This window comes from Schistocerca serialis, chromosome 8 (assembly GCF_023864345.2).
Source record: "Schistocerca serialis cubense isolate TAMUIC-IGC-003099 chromosome 8, iqSchSeri2.2, whole genome shotgun sequence".
In the NCBI taxonomy this organism is placed as follows: Eukaryota; Metazoa; Arthropoda; class Insecta; order Orthoptera; family Acrididae; genus Schistocerca; species Schistocerca serialis.
The window spans coordinates 548271913-548287426 of NC_064645.1; the positions used below are offsets into that span (position 1 = coordinate 548271913).

At 37.9% G+C, this 15514-nt stretch overlaps 1 protein-coding gene across 2 annotated transcripts in view; it reads left to right on the forward strand.

Moving 5' to 3' along the window:
• Positions 1 to 3587: 3587 nt before the first annotated feature.
• LOC126416195 (endoplasmic reticulum lectin 1) overlaps positions 3588 to 15514 on the forward strand; it is a 91717-nt gene continuing 79790 nt past the window's right edge. For both annotated transcript variants that reach the window (XM_050083783.1, XM_050083785.1), the window contains exons 1-2: positions 3588 to 3851; positions 14734 to 14823. In XM_050083783.1, coding sequence (XP_049939740.1) covers positions 3717 to 3851; positions 14734 to 14823 — 225 coding nt within the window. In that variant the 5' untranslated portion in view covers positions 3588 to 3716. The remainder of the gene's footprint in view (positions 3852 to 14733; positions 14824 to 15514) is intronic.

The window sequence follows — 15514 nt, forward strand, 5'->3', positions numbered from 1 at the left end:
ATTTTACACGATTTGGTGAAAAGTGGCCGCGGAACCCCTAGAAAGAACTGGCAGACCGCTAAGGGGTCTGCGGACCACACGTTGGGAAGCCCTGCTGTAAACCAAACATCATCATCATCATCTAAGCGGTCTCTACAGCTTAATTTCAACATATTCTTCGAACTAGTCCAGCCTGTGCGGAGCAGGCCATTATATTGTGGATTTATGCTACAAAATACTTTGTGAAATGCCTGTAACAGGTGCAGAATAGGGGCCTGAAGCTTACATCCCATCTTCCCAGAGATTTCCCAATGAATGGCATTCATCAGCTAGTGGGAGTAAAGTCCTACACAACCCTTTTTTATACACGACGAGGGTCTTTGTTAGAAAAGGCGCCACATGAATAATTGTCACACATGTCTAGTTCTCACTCTTTTTCTTCTTGTATTGACAACAATCTCCATTTACATAACTGTCACATGGCCTAGGAGATATGTCCCCTTACAAGAGTTGTTATTTGATAAAATTTAAAATTAGTTTAAGCAGAAAAAGGTGTTATTGAAGTGCCCAGAAAAACGGTTATTTTGGAGGGAGCTGCAGTTTGGGATAGATGTCTGAGTTACACCTGCAGAAGAACAAGGCCTCGGGCAACTTCTCCCAAACACCACCCAAGTGCCTAAGCAACTGCTGCTAGCTGAATCTGCTCTTATTCTGCATTCAACCATTCAACAACTGATGTCCTGAATTATTTGCTTGTGTAAATGGATAGTTAGCATAATCGCAAAAAAATTAGCTATACTTTCAACTATATACAAAAATATTTTGTGAAATAGTAAATGTTCCTAAACTTTATGATAAGAAGTCTCATTCTAGCGTTTAACAATTATCTCTAACCACTGAACAAGATTAAAGAAACACGCAAACATCTGCAGATATTTATCCAGGGAGGGAGGGGAAGGGTGGAGAAGGCTCTAAAATTCTAAAACTGCCATTTCTGGTATAAACGAATTGTTCAGTTTCGAGAAGTTATAGAATTATCTGACTGTGATGAGGCATGTAATGTAACTGGGTAGATGAAAGGCTTAGCGGAAAATACGAGAAATCTCTTCTAGAAGTGTGTGACAGTTTTGTAATGGATAAAATTTCTGTACTCGAGATTGCAGAGGAGGAGGGAAGGAACCTGCCCTCCCACCCCGTTGGAGTGGCTATCAAGTAACACAATGTCCTTTGCAGAAACACAATGCACTGAAGAAGTGTTGCAACCCAGAGCATGGACTTGCCGAGGGTCACATTACTGCAGAGCTGTCAATATTTTAAAGGTATTAGGAATTAGTGTAATACATTTTTTCTGTATTATCTCACTGTAAACGTAAGGCTAAAGTGAAAAAAAATATTTGTGTCCTCAAAGATTTAAAAACAAGTAAAAAACAATAGCGTACTTCCCGCCATAATCACTGAATAATGACATGTTCTGCACAAAGGTACAAAGTTTGGTTACAGTGAAAAAATAAAATAAAATGTCCTACGGCTAGAGCCTCCTATCAGGTAGACCGGTCGCCAGGTGCAAGTCTTTTGAGTTGACGCCACTTTGGCGACTTGCATGTTGATGGGGATGAGATGATGATGATGAGGACTGCACAACACCCAGACCCTGCTCAAAGAAAATCTCTGACCCTGACGGGAATCGAACACGGGTCCCTTAGCATGGCATTCTGCTGCTCTGACCACTTTTTTATTTATATATTTCTGTTTTTTTAATTCTCATTTTTGTTTGTTATGACTCATTGCATTTGTTTGGGATGGACATCAAATGACATCCATTCAAATTCATCATTGACCCGTTCACTCAGTTTTTTTTTTATTACGGAGGGCAGCTAACACTCTGACCAAACACGCTGAGCTACCGTGCCAGCACCATGCAGCTGTCGAGGCGCACTTGGTTACAATATTTAGTACAGCAATAATTACATTTACTGTACCAATGACCTCTGAGAGCGCTGGCCAAGGACAAAAACAAAGCAAAACTGTTGAGAAAAGTCTTACTTTCAGATGTACCTTAGTTGTGATGCAAATAGCAGCCAGTATTTCTCATAAAAACTTAGAAATTATGCTTTTAGGTATGTAGCTAGCATACTACTATGGAGGTAAGAGTGTCTTTAGTTGCCAGATACCTCAGTGTTACTTGTAACTTAACACAAGGTGGCATTACTTGTTTTACTTGTTGTGTATGAGTGTTCCTGATTTTTGTATAGAGAATGAAACATAGTTCGAAATTTTCTTGCATCATTTATTTTTCCTGCTGATAGCTCTGTTATTAGCGTATTTGATGCCCTCAAATGATTTCTGTGGGGAATCTGTTTTTGCATCTAATATATGGGAGTGTGTTTCCTCTTTGTTAACATTTCTGTAAGCTCTTGAACTGAAATCTCCAAAACAATGCCCGCACGGTTTTGCAGCACTTATTTCAGTCAGATTTAAAAACGTCGTTTCTTTAATATCTGATTTCAGACAGCTTTCCATCCCTACACGATATGTGGATTATTTCTGTTTATAAGTGAGACTAGTTCTGGGACCTTTCCATGGATATTCCTGTAGTTAACTACTACGATAGTAATATTTTCTGTCTCATATCTGCTATGGCATATCCCACCCTCTCTGAAACCTGTACGTAATTCTATCGAATTGTCTGTCCACCCCCCACCCCCCACCCCTCCAAAAAAAAAAAAAAAAAAAAAAACAAAAAAAAAAAACGTGAGCACACCATACATACTCTGCTGCCCTAATACCCACCTACAGGATGCAGTTCACGCCTCACCCATTAAAAGGCGTTCTATATTCTTCACAAGATAGTGGAGTTTGGGAATCTATAATCAAAGTCATCAAAGAATCGTTCAAGCCTCTGGCTTAAGCTCTCTTCCCAGCTCCATAGCAGATGATCGCGATAGATTATGGGAACGATGCTGTGTGCGAGGTTAGCAGTCTTCACTAGTTCATCCAGCCTCTTGTAGGAGCTGAAGGTGGACTCTGAATCCAGCTGGCAGTTGGCATTTATACTACGAGTTGTAGACTGCTGTACCAAGTGTGCTCATTAGCCACAGGCAGAGCATCCTCTACTTCTCCTATGAGACACCTGCCCCGCTTCCCTCTCCCCCCTTCCAGTAGATGACATTCCATGTGGACTTTCTTCCTGCGATTCCCCTGAGTGGCTACAACATTTTCCTAGCGTTGGAGCTCTCAACTGACTAGCAAACCAACCCTCCGCACTTGTCTGAACCTTCCTGGGAGATTGCCCCGTCGCAAAAGACGAGGCACCTCGTGCGGGCAACATACTTTCAGCTATGGGCAACAGGTCCACCTCAAATTTTTGAAGTGAACGGTTTCTTGAAAACAAGTAGAAATTGACTGCGCGCGTAGCAGTACCTCAAACCTGTTTTTAAGTTAACGTCTTATTGAAAACTTAGAAGCAGAAATTATCACAATGTATACGAAAATTCTACTGGGCTCCGAAAGCGATGGTGAGGGGATGCATGAACAACTTCTCAGTTGTTTTAGAAAACAAAGCGACACAAAACGTGTCCACTGCCCAGATGGTTCTTTGTCACTGATAATCTCTGACGTGTTGCTGTATTATTGGTGGGACGTGTTATGAAAACATAGTTATGTGACGTGAAGTATCGGTAGATTTGTAAACTGTTGCCAGCTGTCGAGGCGAGCTGTGAAATTATGAGTTTGTCAAAATGACTTCTTGTCATTTAATAATATGTCTTTTGTATCTCCTCGTCTCGGACTATGGATGTGCTGAAAGTGGAGGCTTTGATGATTCCATTTTTTACAGGATAAATTGGCCGGGAAACGACGAAACTGATCTCTTGGTAAGTAGTATATCCCTCATCATGACATACATGCTTATATTTCCTTTTCTTTTTATTCGTCGAGTATATTTTCAGTTGAAACACGTTTATTTAACAGTGTAGCACACAACGTGATTTGTTGTTTCAACAGAAAAAAAATTGTGAGGGAGCATTTATTTACGTTTCTTATCATTGCTCGTCAGTAGACAACGAAATTAGAAATCCACATGTAATTTTGATATTGTAATAACGCTCACAAACTGTCTCTTCTTGTTACAATTAACATTCGACAGGGTCACATTAAAGAAATATCTGCACTCAACGGTTTGTCCTTAAGAATTGATTTTCTAAGTATAGAACGGACATTAGAGGATTGTCTTAGCGCTTTGCTCTTTTTTATGTTTTTGCGTTGCGCTAATATACGAATACGACAGAGCAGGGCCGACAGAAGCGTCCTGAAAACAACGTCATGGCACCTGAAGATAGCCAGTTTTTATTGTAATGGAAACCAGTCGCAAGTGATTAATAAATCATATCAATCCACTTAATCTTTTTCCGTAAGGGAGATCCCTTGCTGACTCACGTTACATTTTGAAATCAACGTTTTATATTGACTTGTTATTAATCTGTAAACCCATACTTTCTTTTTTAAATCATCATAACAAATTCAGTTATTCGGGCAAATATCTAGGAGTGTTATTTAAGCAGGAAAGAGCATTAAAATTAAAGGACGAGAATGTAATGTGGCTCATGCTACAAATTTGGGACATCCTATTCCTAATGTGCATTTTAGGTCGAAAGTGTCCTCAAACTATTAGGAGTAGGCCCATGGATCTGGTTTTCATCACAGAAAATGCATATTAGTTGGCATTCAAATGACAGAGTTACAGGTTTCTAAAAATAATCATACCATGTGAAATATTGTAATGTATTGAAAAAGGCGCGTGACTCGTGTTACTTCTTGTTGGAAAAACTTTTTTCCTACAGGCAGAGAAATAAAAATATGGCAATATGAGCCAAATAACATAAACTTAACATTAACATTTCACTTTTCGAACACTATGAAAAATTATAAGAGCATGACATCTGGGAAAATGAACTGTAAATTCAAGTAAAGATCAGAGAACTGAAAATATTCTTTTGCATTGACAACATCAAATGCATTAATTTTTTTTATAATTTCATCACATTTTACAGGCCATTTCCAATTGTGGCCAGCACACTGATTAAGTAAGAATTTCCAAAAACTGCACATACTTCTTCAGCATTGAGTTTACTGTCATATTCTACTTTGTGCCAGTCTCCAGTTTTCACACATTCCATAGCTTCTTCAGTATGATGATGTGCAGCAGCAGATTTCTTTGGAGACAGCAGATATGTTTGTACTACTACTTTCTTGTAGTGAAAGCAGTGAATGCTTTTTATGTTTGGTACTGATGGTGCTGAAGAAAATATTTGAGCCAGATTAAGGTTGACATTGATTCCTTGAATTTCATCAATAGACACATGAAAAACCTGTATAGTTGTGTTACTTGCAGCTACCTGAGTGAAAGTTGATGCGTCACCTACTATGAATTTCAGTTGTATGCAGCATTCCCCACTAGCCATTCTGCAACTGCACCAATTCCATCTATGGCTCCTTTATGATGGAATGTAGGAAATTGAGGTTCAGTACCAGTAATATATTTGTTTTTAAATTGTGAGGCAGATCCATCACACCAGATTGAAACTGTCTTCACATTTGTAGGTAGGCCCTATAGTTGACAGTACCTTGCTAATGTAAGCAATTGCAGCACTCGAGCCATGGCTTTATCCAGAGCACGATGTGACTTATACATGACAAACTTGCTTTGCTATGTTGCTGATCTTACATCTTATGTTGCCTGTGTTTGCTAACTCTCTCCCTATTTTTAGCTCTTCTTTCTTCAAATAACAGTCCTCGCTTCTGTTGACACTACTGTAGAAACTTTTATTTCTGTTTCTGCTGGCTTCTTCGAGCTTCTTCCACATGCTTCTTCTTAAATTCTTCATATTTTCCTTCACTCATTAACTTTTCCCTCCTCCTACTCTGTCTTTCTGCTGCTGCTAATAGTACAACTGTGACTCAGATTATGTGACTCACACTACAGATTTAATTTTCTGTTTTTAGTATATTGGTTGAAATTGGGAAATTTTTCGTAGTGATACTAGTTACACATTCACACTAAGAAATAAATTACTGAACAATGTAAAATTATTTCTAATATCTGTCTTGGTATAAAAACTTAATTTCATGAAAGTGACTCATGTCACATGAAAGTTCATGCTGTTGTATTATATTGTTTATCCCAACCTATTATTTACTTACTTCAGTTTTATTCTCTTTATGAAATACCTTATGATATGTAACAGTAATATAAATAATGGTATGCTAATTCGTATCTGCCACTTAGTTGAAATGAAGGTCCAAAATCTCCAATAATTCACACACTCATCACATGAAAGATATACGACATTATAAAAATGGCTACAAAGTATGGAGGGAAAGCAATAATGGGCCACAAACCATTGTTGCTGTACAGTAAAAAGTCCAGCCTTTTCAAAAAGTATATAAAAATTACCAAACTTTAAACTTTTAATAACGTAAGTGTGTCCTGCTTTAAATGGAATAACCCGTAACATCAAAATATAGAGCGTTTGCTGGCAATACATTGTTATCAGATAGAAGTAGTTGGGTTTTCCATTCCAGACTAACGATATTTCGTCTGGTGCATCAGCCAGTCGTAGTGTAGTTTTCAGATGGTTTCCGGCATATGTAAAACTGACATTAATACTCATTCCCATCTCTTATTCAAAAACACAACACAAACAGTTTCACTATGGAGACACACAGAAGGAGGAGAGAGAGAGGATTATATAATCATTATGTAACAGCCAATGTCTTTCGTTCCCATCATATTACTGTGTTTACTCAGTTCTGAGATATGGGTGTATTTTCTTGGGTTCAAAAGCATAAAACATGGACACAGTTGTCAAACTGCAGAAAAGGGGAGTAAGAATAATAATTACCTATATCGACATCTACACTCTGCAAACCACCATGAGCTGCATGGCAGATAGTATGGCCCATTATACCAGTTATTAGGGTTTCTTCCCTTTCAATTCGAGTGTGGATTGCAGGAAGAATGACTGTTTGAATGCCTCTGTGCATGCAGTAATTATTCTAATCTTATCCTCATGATCCATATGTGAGAGACATATAGGTGATCGTAGTATATCCCTAGAGTCATTACTTAAAGTCAGTTCATGAAACTTTGTTAATAGACTTTCTCAGGATAGTTTACATCTGCCTTCAAGTCTGCCAGTTCAGTTCCTTCAGTATCTCTGTGACACTCTTATACAGATTACGCAAACCTGTGACCCTTTGTCCTGCCTTTCTCTGTGTACATTCAATACCCCCTGTTATTACTATTTGACGTGGGTCCCACACACTTGAGTAATATTCTAGAACCAGTCGCACACTTGATTTATAAGCAACCTCCTTTATAGACTGATTGCACTTCCCTGGTGTTCTACCAATAAATCAAAGTCTACCACCAGCTTTACCTACAACTGAATAACTGATATTATAGTCATACGATACTATGGGTGTTTTTTTTTTTTTTTTTTTTTTTTTTTTTTTTTTTTTTTTTTTTTTTTTTTTTTTTTTTTTTGTGAAGTGCTCAGTTTTCATTTATGAACATTTAAAGCAAGGTGCCAATCTTTACACCTCTTTTAAATCTTATCAAAATCTGTATGAATATCTATGCAGTTCTTTCAGACAGTATTCTGTTATATATAAGTGCATCGTCTCCAAAAAGCTTGATGTTACTATTAATGTTATCTACAAGGTCATTAATATACAACATGACAGCAAGGGTCCAGACATGTTTCCCTGGGACACACCTGAAGTTACTGCTACATCTGACGATGACTCTCCATCCAAGATAACGTGCTGTGTCCTCTCTGCCAAAGAGTCCTCATCTAGTCACAAATTTCACATGGTAACCCATATGATCATACGTTTGACAATAAGCATAGGAGTGGTACTGCATCAAATGCTTTCCAGAAGTCAAGAAATACTACGTAGACCTAATTGCCTGAATCCAAAGGTTCCAGTATGTACTGGTTAGCATTGAGGAGGTTATTCTGTTCAAGATACCTCAATTGTGTTTGAGCTGAGAATATGCTCTAAGATTCTACAATAAATGGATGTTGGGATTATGGGAGGGTATTTTTGTGGATCACATCCAAGAAGTGCGCACGGTTTTTTGGGTGAGGGATTCCATCAGGCCCTGGGGCTTTGTTCAGTTTTAACGATTTCAGCAGTTTCTCAACATCACTGACACTAGTGCTTATTTCATTCATATTTTCAGTGGTACAAGGATTAAATTGGTGCAAATCTCTTGGGTTTTCCTTTGTAAAGGAACATTTGAAAATGGAGTTAGGCATTTCAGCTTGTGCTTTGCTACCTCCAATTTCAATTCCTGTCTCATTCGCTAGGTACTGGACACTAACTTAGGTGCCCTTAACAGCCTTCACATGTGACCAAAATTTCTGTAGGTTCTGTGAAACATCATTTGGCAACATTCTGCTATGGTAGTCATTGAAGGCATCATGCATTGCTCTCCTGACAGCTAGACATGTTTCATTCAGCAACTTGTTTTATACCTTTTATGCAGTACAGATGCCACATTTCCCAGTCACCGGTGTGAGATTGTTATCATTCGCATACCTAAGTTTAGTAAGGACAAACACCTTCCTTCCAGCTTCCGCCCAATTTCCCTCTTCAGTAGCATCTGCAAGGTTATGGAATGTGTGGCTAATGTTCGGCTGGTGTAGTGGCTTGAGTCTCGGAATCTCCTCACTAATGCCCAATGTGGATTCCATAAGCACCGCTCAGCAGTTCATCATCTTGTCACCTTGTCAACTCATATTATGAACAATTTTTTTGCAGAAGCTCCAGACTGTGGCCATGTTTTTTTATTTGGAGAAGGCGTATGACACATGCTTGAAGATGGGTATCCTCTATATTATGTATGAGTGGGGGTTCCGGGGTCACCTGCCCATTTCTATCGTGGAATTTTTAGAAGACCATGTTTTTAAGAAACATGTGGGCTCGGCTCTGTTGAACACTTTTATTCAAGAGAATGGGGTGCCTCAGGGTTCTGTGTTCAGCGTCGTCTTATTTGCCATAGCCATAACCCTATTATTGATTGTCTCATGCCAGGTATCTCTGGAACTCTTTTCATTGATGACTTTTAGATCTATTACTCCTCTTAAGAACCTGGCTACTTGAGCAATGTCTTCAGCGATGTCTTGATCATGTTTACTCATGGAGCATCAACAGTGTCTTCCACTTTTCTGCTGGCAAGACTGTCTGCTTGAACTTTCAAGAGAAAGCAGATATTGCAGCAATGTCCAATACCATATACATATAATTCTGTATTGGTTTCAGGGTTGGACATGGAGGCAGTACATGTCAGTGCAGCACTGATCATGAGGGACCTCTTAGTTAATTTTCAGTCACATCAAGTATTGACAAATGTGATATACATTTGTAATTTTTTAACCTGGCAAATCATTTAGTTACTATTGTTGTGGTCTTCAGTCCGATGAATGATTTGATGCAGCTCTCACTACTGTATCTGTGTAAGTTTCTTCATCTCTGAATAACTATTGCAACCTACTTCAATTTGAACCCACTTTCTGTATTCATCTCTTGGTCTCCCTATATGATTCTTATCCCACACACTCGCCTCCAGTAGTAAATTGATGATTTACTAATGTATCAGGATGTGCCCCATCAACCGATCTCTTCTTTTAGTCAAGTTATGCCACAAACTACTTTTGTCTCTAGTTCTATTCACTCTTTCTCATTCATTATGCAACCTACCCATCTAGTCTTCAGGAGTATTCTGTTCAACCACATTTCAAAAACTTCTTATTCTCTTCTTTTCTGAACTGCTTATCATCCATGTTTCCTTCCTGTACAAAGCTATGTTGCAGACAAATACCATATGAAAAGACTTCTTATCACCTAAATTGACATTCAGTGTTAATAAATTTCTGTTCTTCAGAAACGCTATTCTTGCCATTGCCAGTCAACATTTATATCCACCCTATGTCAGCCATCATTAGTCCTTGTACTGCCCAAACAGTAAAACTTGACCGCTACTTTCAGTGCCTCATTTTTTAATCTAATTCCCTAAACATCGACTGCTTTAATTCAACTCTATTGACAGAATTACAGTGTTGTCAGCAAACCTCAAAGTTTTTATTGCTGCCATCTGAACATTAATTCTTTCTCCATTTTGATTTTTTGTTTCCTTTACTATTTGCACATTATGCTGATTGGATAATTTGAGGGTAGTCTGCTACCCTGACTCAACTCCTCCTCAACCAGTGGGCCCCTTTCATGCCGTTCGACTCGTATAACTGCCATGTGGTTTCTGTACAAGTTGTACATAAGCTATTTTTGTGTGTATTTTCACCCCTGCTACCTCCAGAATCCCAAAAGAATGTATTCCAGCTATAAATGTAGGTTTGCCTTAAGATAAGTTGGAGGATAAGTATTGCGTCGCATGCTTTTACATTTCTCCAGCATCCAAACTGATCTTCCCTGAGGTTAGCTTCTACTACTTTTTTTCCATTCTTCTGTAAAAAATTAGTGTCAGCATTTTGCAACCATGGCCTGTTGTAAACATAGTTGGGTAATAAATCTAAATCTACATGTACTCTGCAAATCACACTTAAGTGCCTGGCAGAGGGTTCATCAAACCACCTTCACAATAATTATCTGTTATTCCAATCTTGAACAGCATGCAGAAAAAATGAACACCTATATCATTCAGTGGGAACTCTGACATTCCTTATTTTATTGCAATGATCATTTCTCACTACATAGGTCGGCGTCAATAAAATATTTTTGCGTTCAGAGGGGAAAGTTGGTAATTGAATTTTCATGAAAAAATTCTGCAGTGATGAAAAATGCCTTTGTTATTAACAGTGTTCACCCCAAATCCTGGATCATGCCAGTGACGCTCTCTCCCCTATTTCACGATAATAAAAAACATGCTGCTCGTCTTTGAACTTTCTCAATGTACTCCGTTAACCTTATCTGGTAAGGATCCCAGACTGCACAGTAGTACACCGAAAGAGGACGGACAAGTAGATCTGTTACATTTTTAAGTCTTCTGCCAATAAACTGCAGTCTTTGGTTTGCTTTTCCCACAACGTTTTCTGTGTGTTCTTTCCAATTTAAATTTTTCATGATAGTAATTCCTAGGCTTTCAACTGAATTTGTGGCTTTTATATTTGACTGATTTATCATGGAATCAAAGTTCAGTAGAATCCTTTTAGCAGTCATGTGAATGACCTCACACTTTTCATTATTTAGGGTCAATTGCCAATTTTTCACCATTCAGATATCTTTCCTAAATCATTTGCAATTTGTTTTGATCGTCTGATGAGTTTACTAGATGACAGGCAAAAGCGTCATCTGCAGACAACCTAAGATGGCTGCCCGGATTGTCTCCTAAATCATTTATATAGATAAGGAACAGCAGGAGGCCTATAAGACTACATTGGGGAATGCCAGAAATCACTTATGTTTTACTCGATGACTTTCTGTCAATTACTACAAACGGACCTCTCTGAAAGGAAATCATGAATCCAGTCACATAACTGAGACAATATTCCGTAAGTTAGCTTGTTTGGTACAGATCAAAAGCCTTTTGGAAATCTAGAAATACGAAATCAATTTGAAATTAATTGCCAATAGTACTCATTCATGTTTCACAAAAACAGTGTTTGCAAATATTCACACCTGCAGCACCTGTTATCTTTGGAATTGGAATCATTACTCTCTCTCTCTCTCTCTCTCTCTCTCTCTCTCTCTCTCTTTTTTTTTTTTTTTTTTTTTTTTTTTTTTTTTTTTTTTTTTTTTTTTTTTTTTTTTAGTCTGAGGCTGTTTTGTCTGTCTTGTACATTTTGCACATTGGTGGATACTTTTGTCATGACTGGCTCTCCCAGAGATATCTTTAGTGCTGATGGGGTGTCATCTACTCCAGGAGCTTTGTTTAAACTTAGCCTTTTGAAAATCTAGAAATATGGAATCAATTTAAAATCCCTCATCAATAGCACTCAACAGTTTTTATGTATAAAGAGCTAGTTGTGTTTCACAAGAACAATGTTTTCAAATGTTCTCACCTGTTAACACCTGCTTTCTTTGGAATTGGAATTATTACTTTCTTCATGAAGTCTGAGAATGGCTCACCTGTCTCATACATTTTGCACACAGGTGGAATACTTTTGTCGTGAGTGGCTCTCCGAGAGATATCTGTAGTGCTAAGGAGTTGTCATCTACTCCAGGACCCTAGTTTCGACTTTAGGTGTTTCAGTGCTCTGTCAAATTCTTCTTACAGCATCATATCTCCCACATCAACTTCATCTCCTCCCACTTCACTTTCTGCAATAATACCTTCACTTGTGTAGCCACTTTATATATTCCTTCTACCTTTCAGCTTTCATTCCCTTGCTTATTACTTGTTTTCCATCTGAGATCTTGATATTCACATAGCTGCTTCTCTTTTCATCAAAGGCCTGTCAGTTTGCCATTCCTGCTAAGCAATTTTGCATTTTCTGTCAATTTCAGATTTTAGATGTCTGTATTCCTGTTTGTATGTTTCACTTGCTGTATTTTTATGTTTTCTCCTTTCATCAATTAAATTCAATGTATCATGTGATATCCAAGGATTTCTATCTATTTGGTCCTCTACTGCCTTCGCTTGTTTCATCTCTCAAAGCTATTCATTTGTTTTCTATTGTATTCTTTCCCCTTTTTTTCAGTCAATCACTGCCTAATACGCCCCTTGAAATTCTCAACAAACTCTGGTTCTTTTGACTTATGCAGGACCCACCTCCTTAATTTCCTACCTTTTTGCAATGTCTTCAGTCTTAATATACAGTTCATAATGAATAAATTATGATCAGTGTCCACGTCTCCCCCCTGGATGTGTCTTATAGTTTAAAATCTGGTTCCAGAATCTCTGTACAACCATTATACAATTAAACTAAAACCTTCCAACATCTCTAGGTCTCTTCCAAGTATACAACCTTATTTCATGATTCTTAAACCAAATGTTAATGATGATTAAATTATGCTCTGTGCAAAACAACCAGTTGACTTCTTTTTCATTCCTTTCACCCGGTCCATTTTTTCCCACTAGTTTTCCTTCTCTTCCATTTCCTACTCTTGAATTCCATTCCCCCACCACAATTAAATTTTCCGGTATGTCACCCATTTGAATAATTTTTTTAATGCCATCATACATTCTTATCATCTCTTCTTCCTCTGTGGAGCTAGTTGGCACACACATTCCTACTTTTGTGGTGGGTGTTGGCTTTGTGCCTGTCCTGGCTATCATAATGCATTCACTATGCTGATCATAGTAGCTTACCCTCATTTTAATTTTCTTATTCATTATCAGACCTTCAGCTACATTACCCATATTTGATTTTGTAATTATAGCTGTTTATTCGCCTGACCACAAGCCCTGTTCATCATTCCACTGATCTTCACTAATTCCCACTATAACTCCAACCTATTGATTTCCCTTCTTAAATTTTATAACCTGCTACCAATTATGCGATCTAAGAATCCGTGCTATGCAAGTTTTGTTTTCCCTAATGATGAAATTCTCCCATGTAGTTCCTGCCCAAAGATTTGAATGGGGAAATATTTTACGCCTGGAATATTTTACCCAAGAGGATGCCATCAGTATTTAACCATACAGTAGAGCTACATGTCCTCTGGAAAAATAACAGCTGTTCCCTCATTCTTTTAGTCATTCGCAGTACCAGCACAGCAATGCCATATTGTCTGATGTTACAAGCCCAGATCTGTTAATTATCCAGACTGTTGCCTCTGCAAGTATTGAAAAGACTGATGCCCACTTCAGAAACGATATGTTTGTCTGACTCTCCACAGGTACACCCCCCCCCCCCCCTCGTTGTGTTTCACCTACTGTATGGCTACATGTGTCATTGAGGCATGCAAGCCACTCTACCTTGGCAGCGACCAAGGTTTGTGAGAAAGTCTTAACATTTCTCACCAAATTTTAAACAGAATAAATGTTGCCACTATTTAGCTCTGTTGTAGCATATCATGTATTGCTATCAGTGTACGTTGGTTGTAGAGGGTGTGCTGTGAAAACTGGTAGGATACTATCCCTGGGATCACTCCTGCTGGGGTTGTTTCCATGCTGATGTTTCACCCTGTTTGCCCTTTTTTAGTCTTCTTAAACTGCTATCATTTCTGGTTGCTATGTTTTTCATCTTCAGACTTCATTAAGTAAATAATGATCCACCAGATTTAGACATCACAACAAGGTCTTCATCCCTGGAATAGACCATTTCCTGTAGAAAATTTTGCAGAAAACATGGAGGTCTGCATTACTTTCATAAAGCTTTAAGCGTGAACCTCGTAAATGTGTGAGATTAAAATGTTGAACAATGAGAGAAAAGCTGATGAAGTAGACGAAAGAAAAAGAAGACAGAAGTTGTAATCATTATGAGAAATGGAAGACATTAAGAGGTATGCATGGTAAAGAGGAGAAAGTAGGACCAAAATGTAGTTAAAGAATACCAGAATGATACGTATCAATTTTATTTTGTTTTTGGAAATATTCAAAGGTAGTGGCAACCGTGCTCTTTCATAATTCTACAACACTTTGTGATTTTCTGTAGTTTGACTAAAGCAGGTGCTCATGGTAACCACAGCTAATTTAGGTAGTTGAGGTGCTCATACCAATTTTTAATTTTAATATATCCTGATGTTTGGTTTTGATATAAGAAAATTATTAACACAGTATTTTCTTTTTAGGAAATAGGTGATGCTGAACCCCTTTTTGTCACATCAGCAAACAATGAGCGATACAAATGCTTGTTGCCGTCATCTCAGGAGGAAGAAAAGGTAACAAAATATGTGCGCTATATAAATACACACTTTACTTGACTGTTGTATCAGTGCAAAACAGTTGCTTTTAACATTGCTGAAAATTGTTTTAAGTTGTTGTGGTCCCCAAAAATGAAAGTGTAAAACACCAATAAAGGGAAAAACAATACCTGTAACGATGAAAGTAAAATTTATAATTAATTAAACTGGGTACCTGAAATGTCAGAATGAATGAAAAACCACATGAATAGACAATTATGGAAACAATAACTAATAAGTAAAATATAGGCTATAATATTGTATGATTAAAGTGCGCGTCATTTATGTTGGTGGCCGAGTTTAGGTTCGTTCTGCGCATCTGACGTCACAAAACACAGTCAGCCAATGAACAGAGAACGACGTTGCCACATCTCGACTGCAGTGCAGATCATGAACGAGTGTCTTCAGTTTTAGAAACGTTCAGTCATAAATAAAGTAATAGAACAAAAGCAATGTCTTGATAGCAGACATTCTTTTATAGAAAGTTTGGAAAAAGCATTCTTTATACCAATTGCTTCATATTCTATTAATTAACTAAACCAAACAAGCAATAAGACTCCTAATTCAGGCGATAGCAAGGAAAGGTGTTTGTATCACTCTCACGAACCGCTTTTTCGCAACAAAGAACAGCGGTAATTGTTTATTTTCTGTTGTACTTCGACGAAGCGTG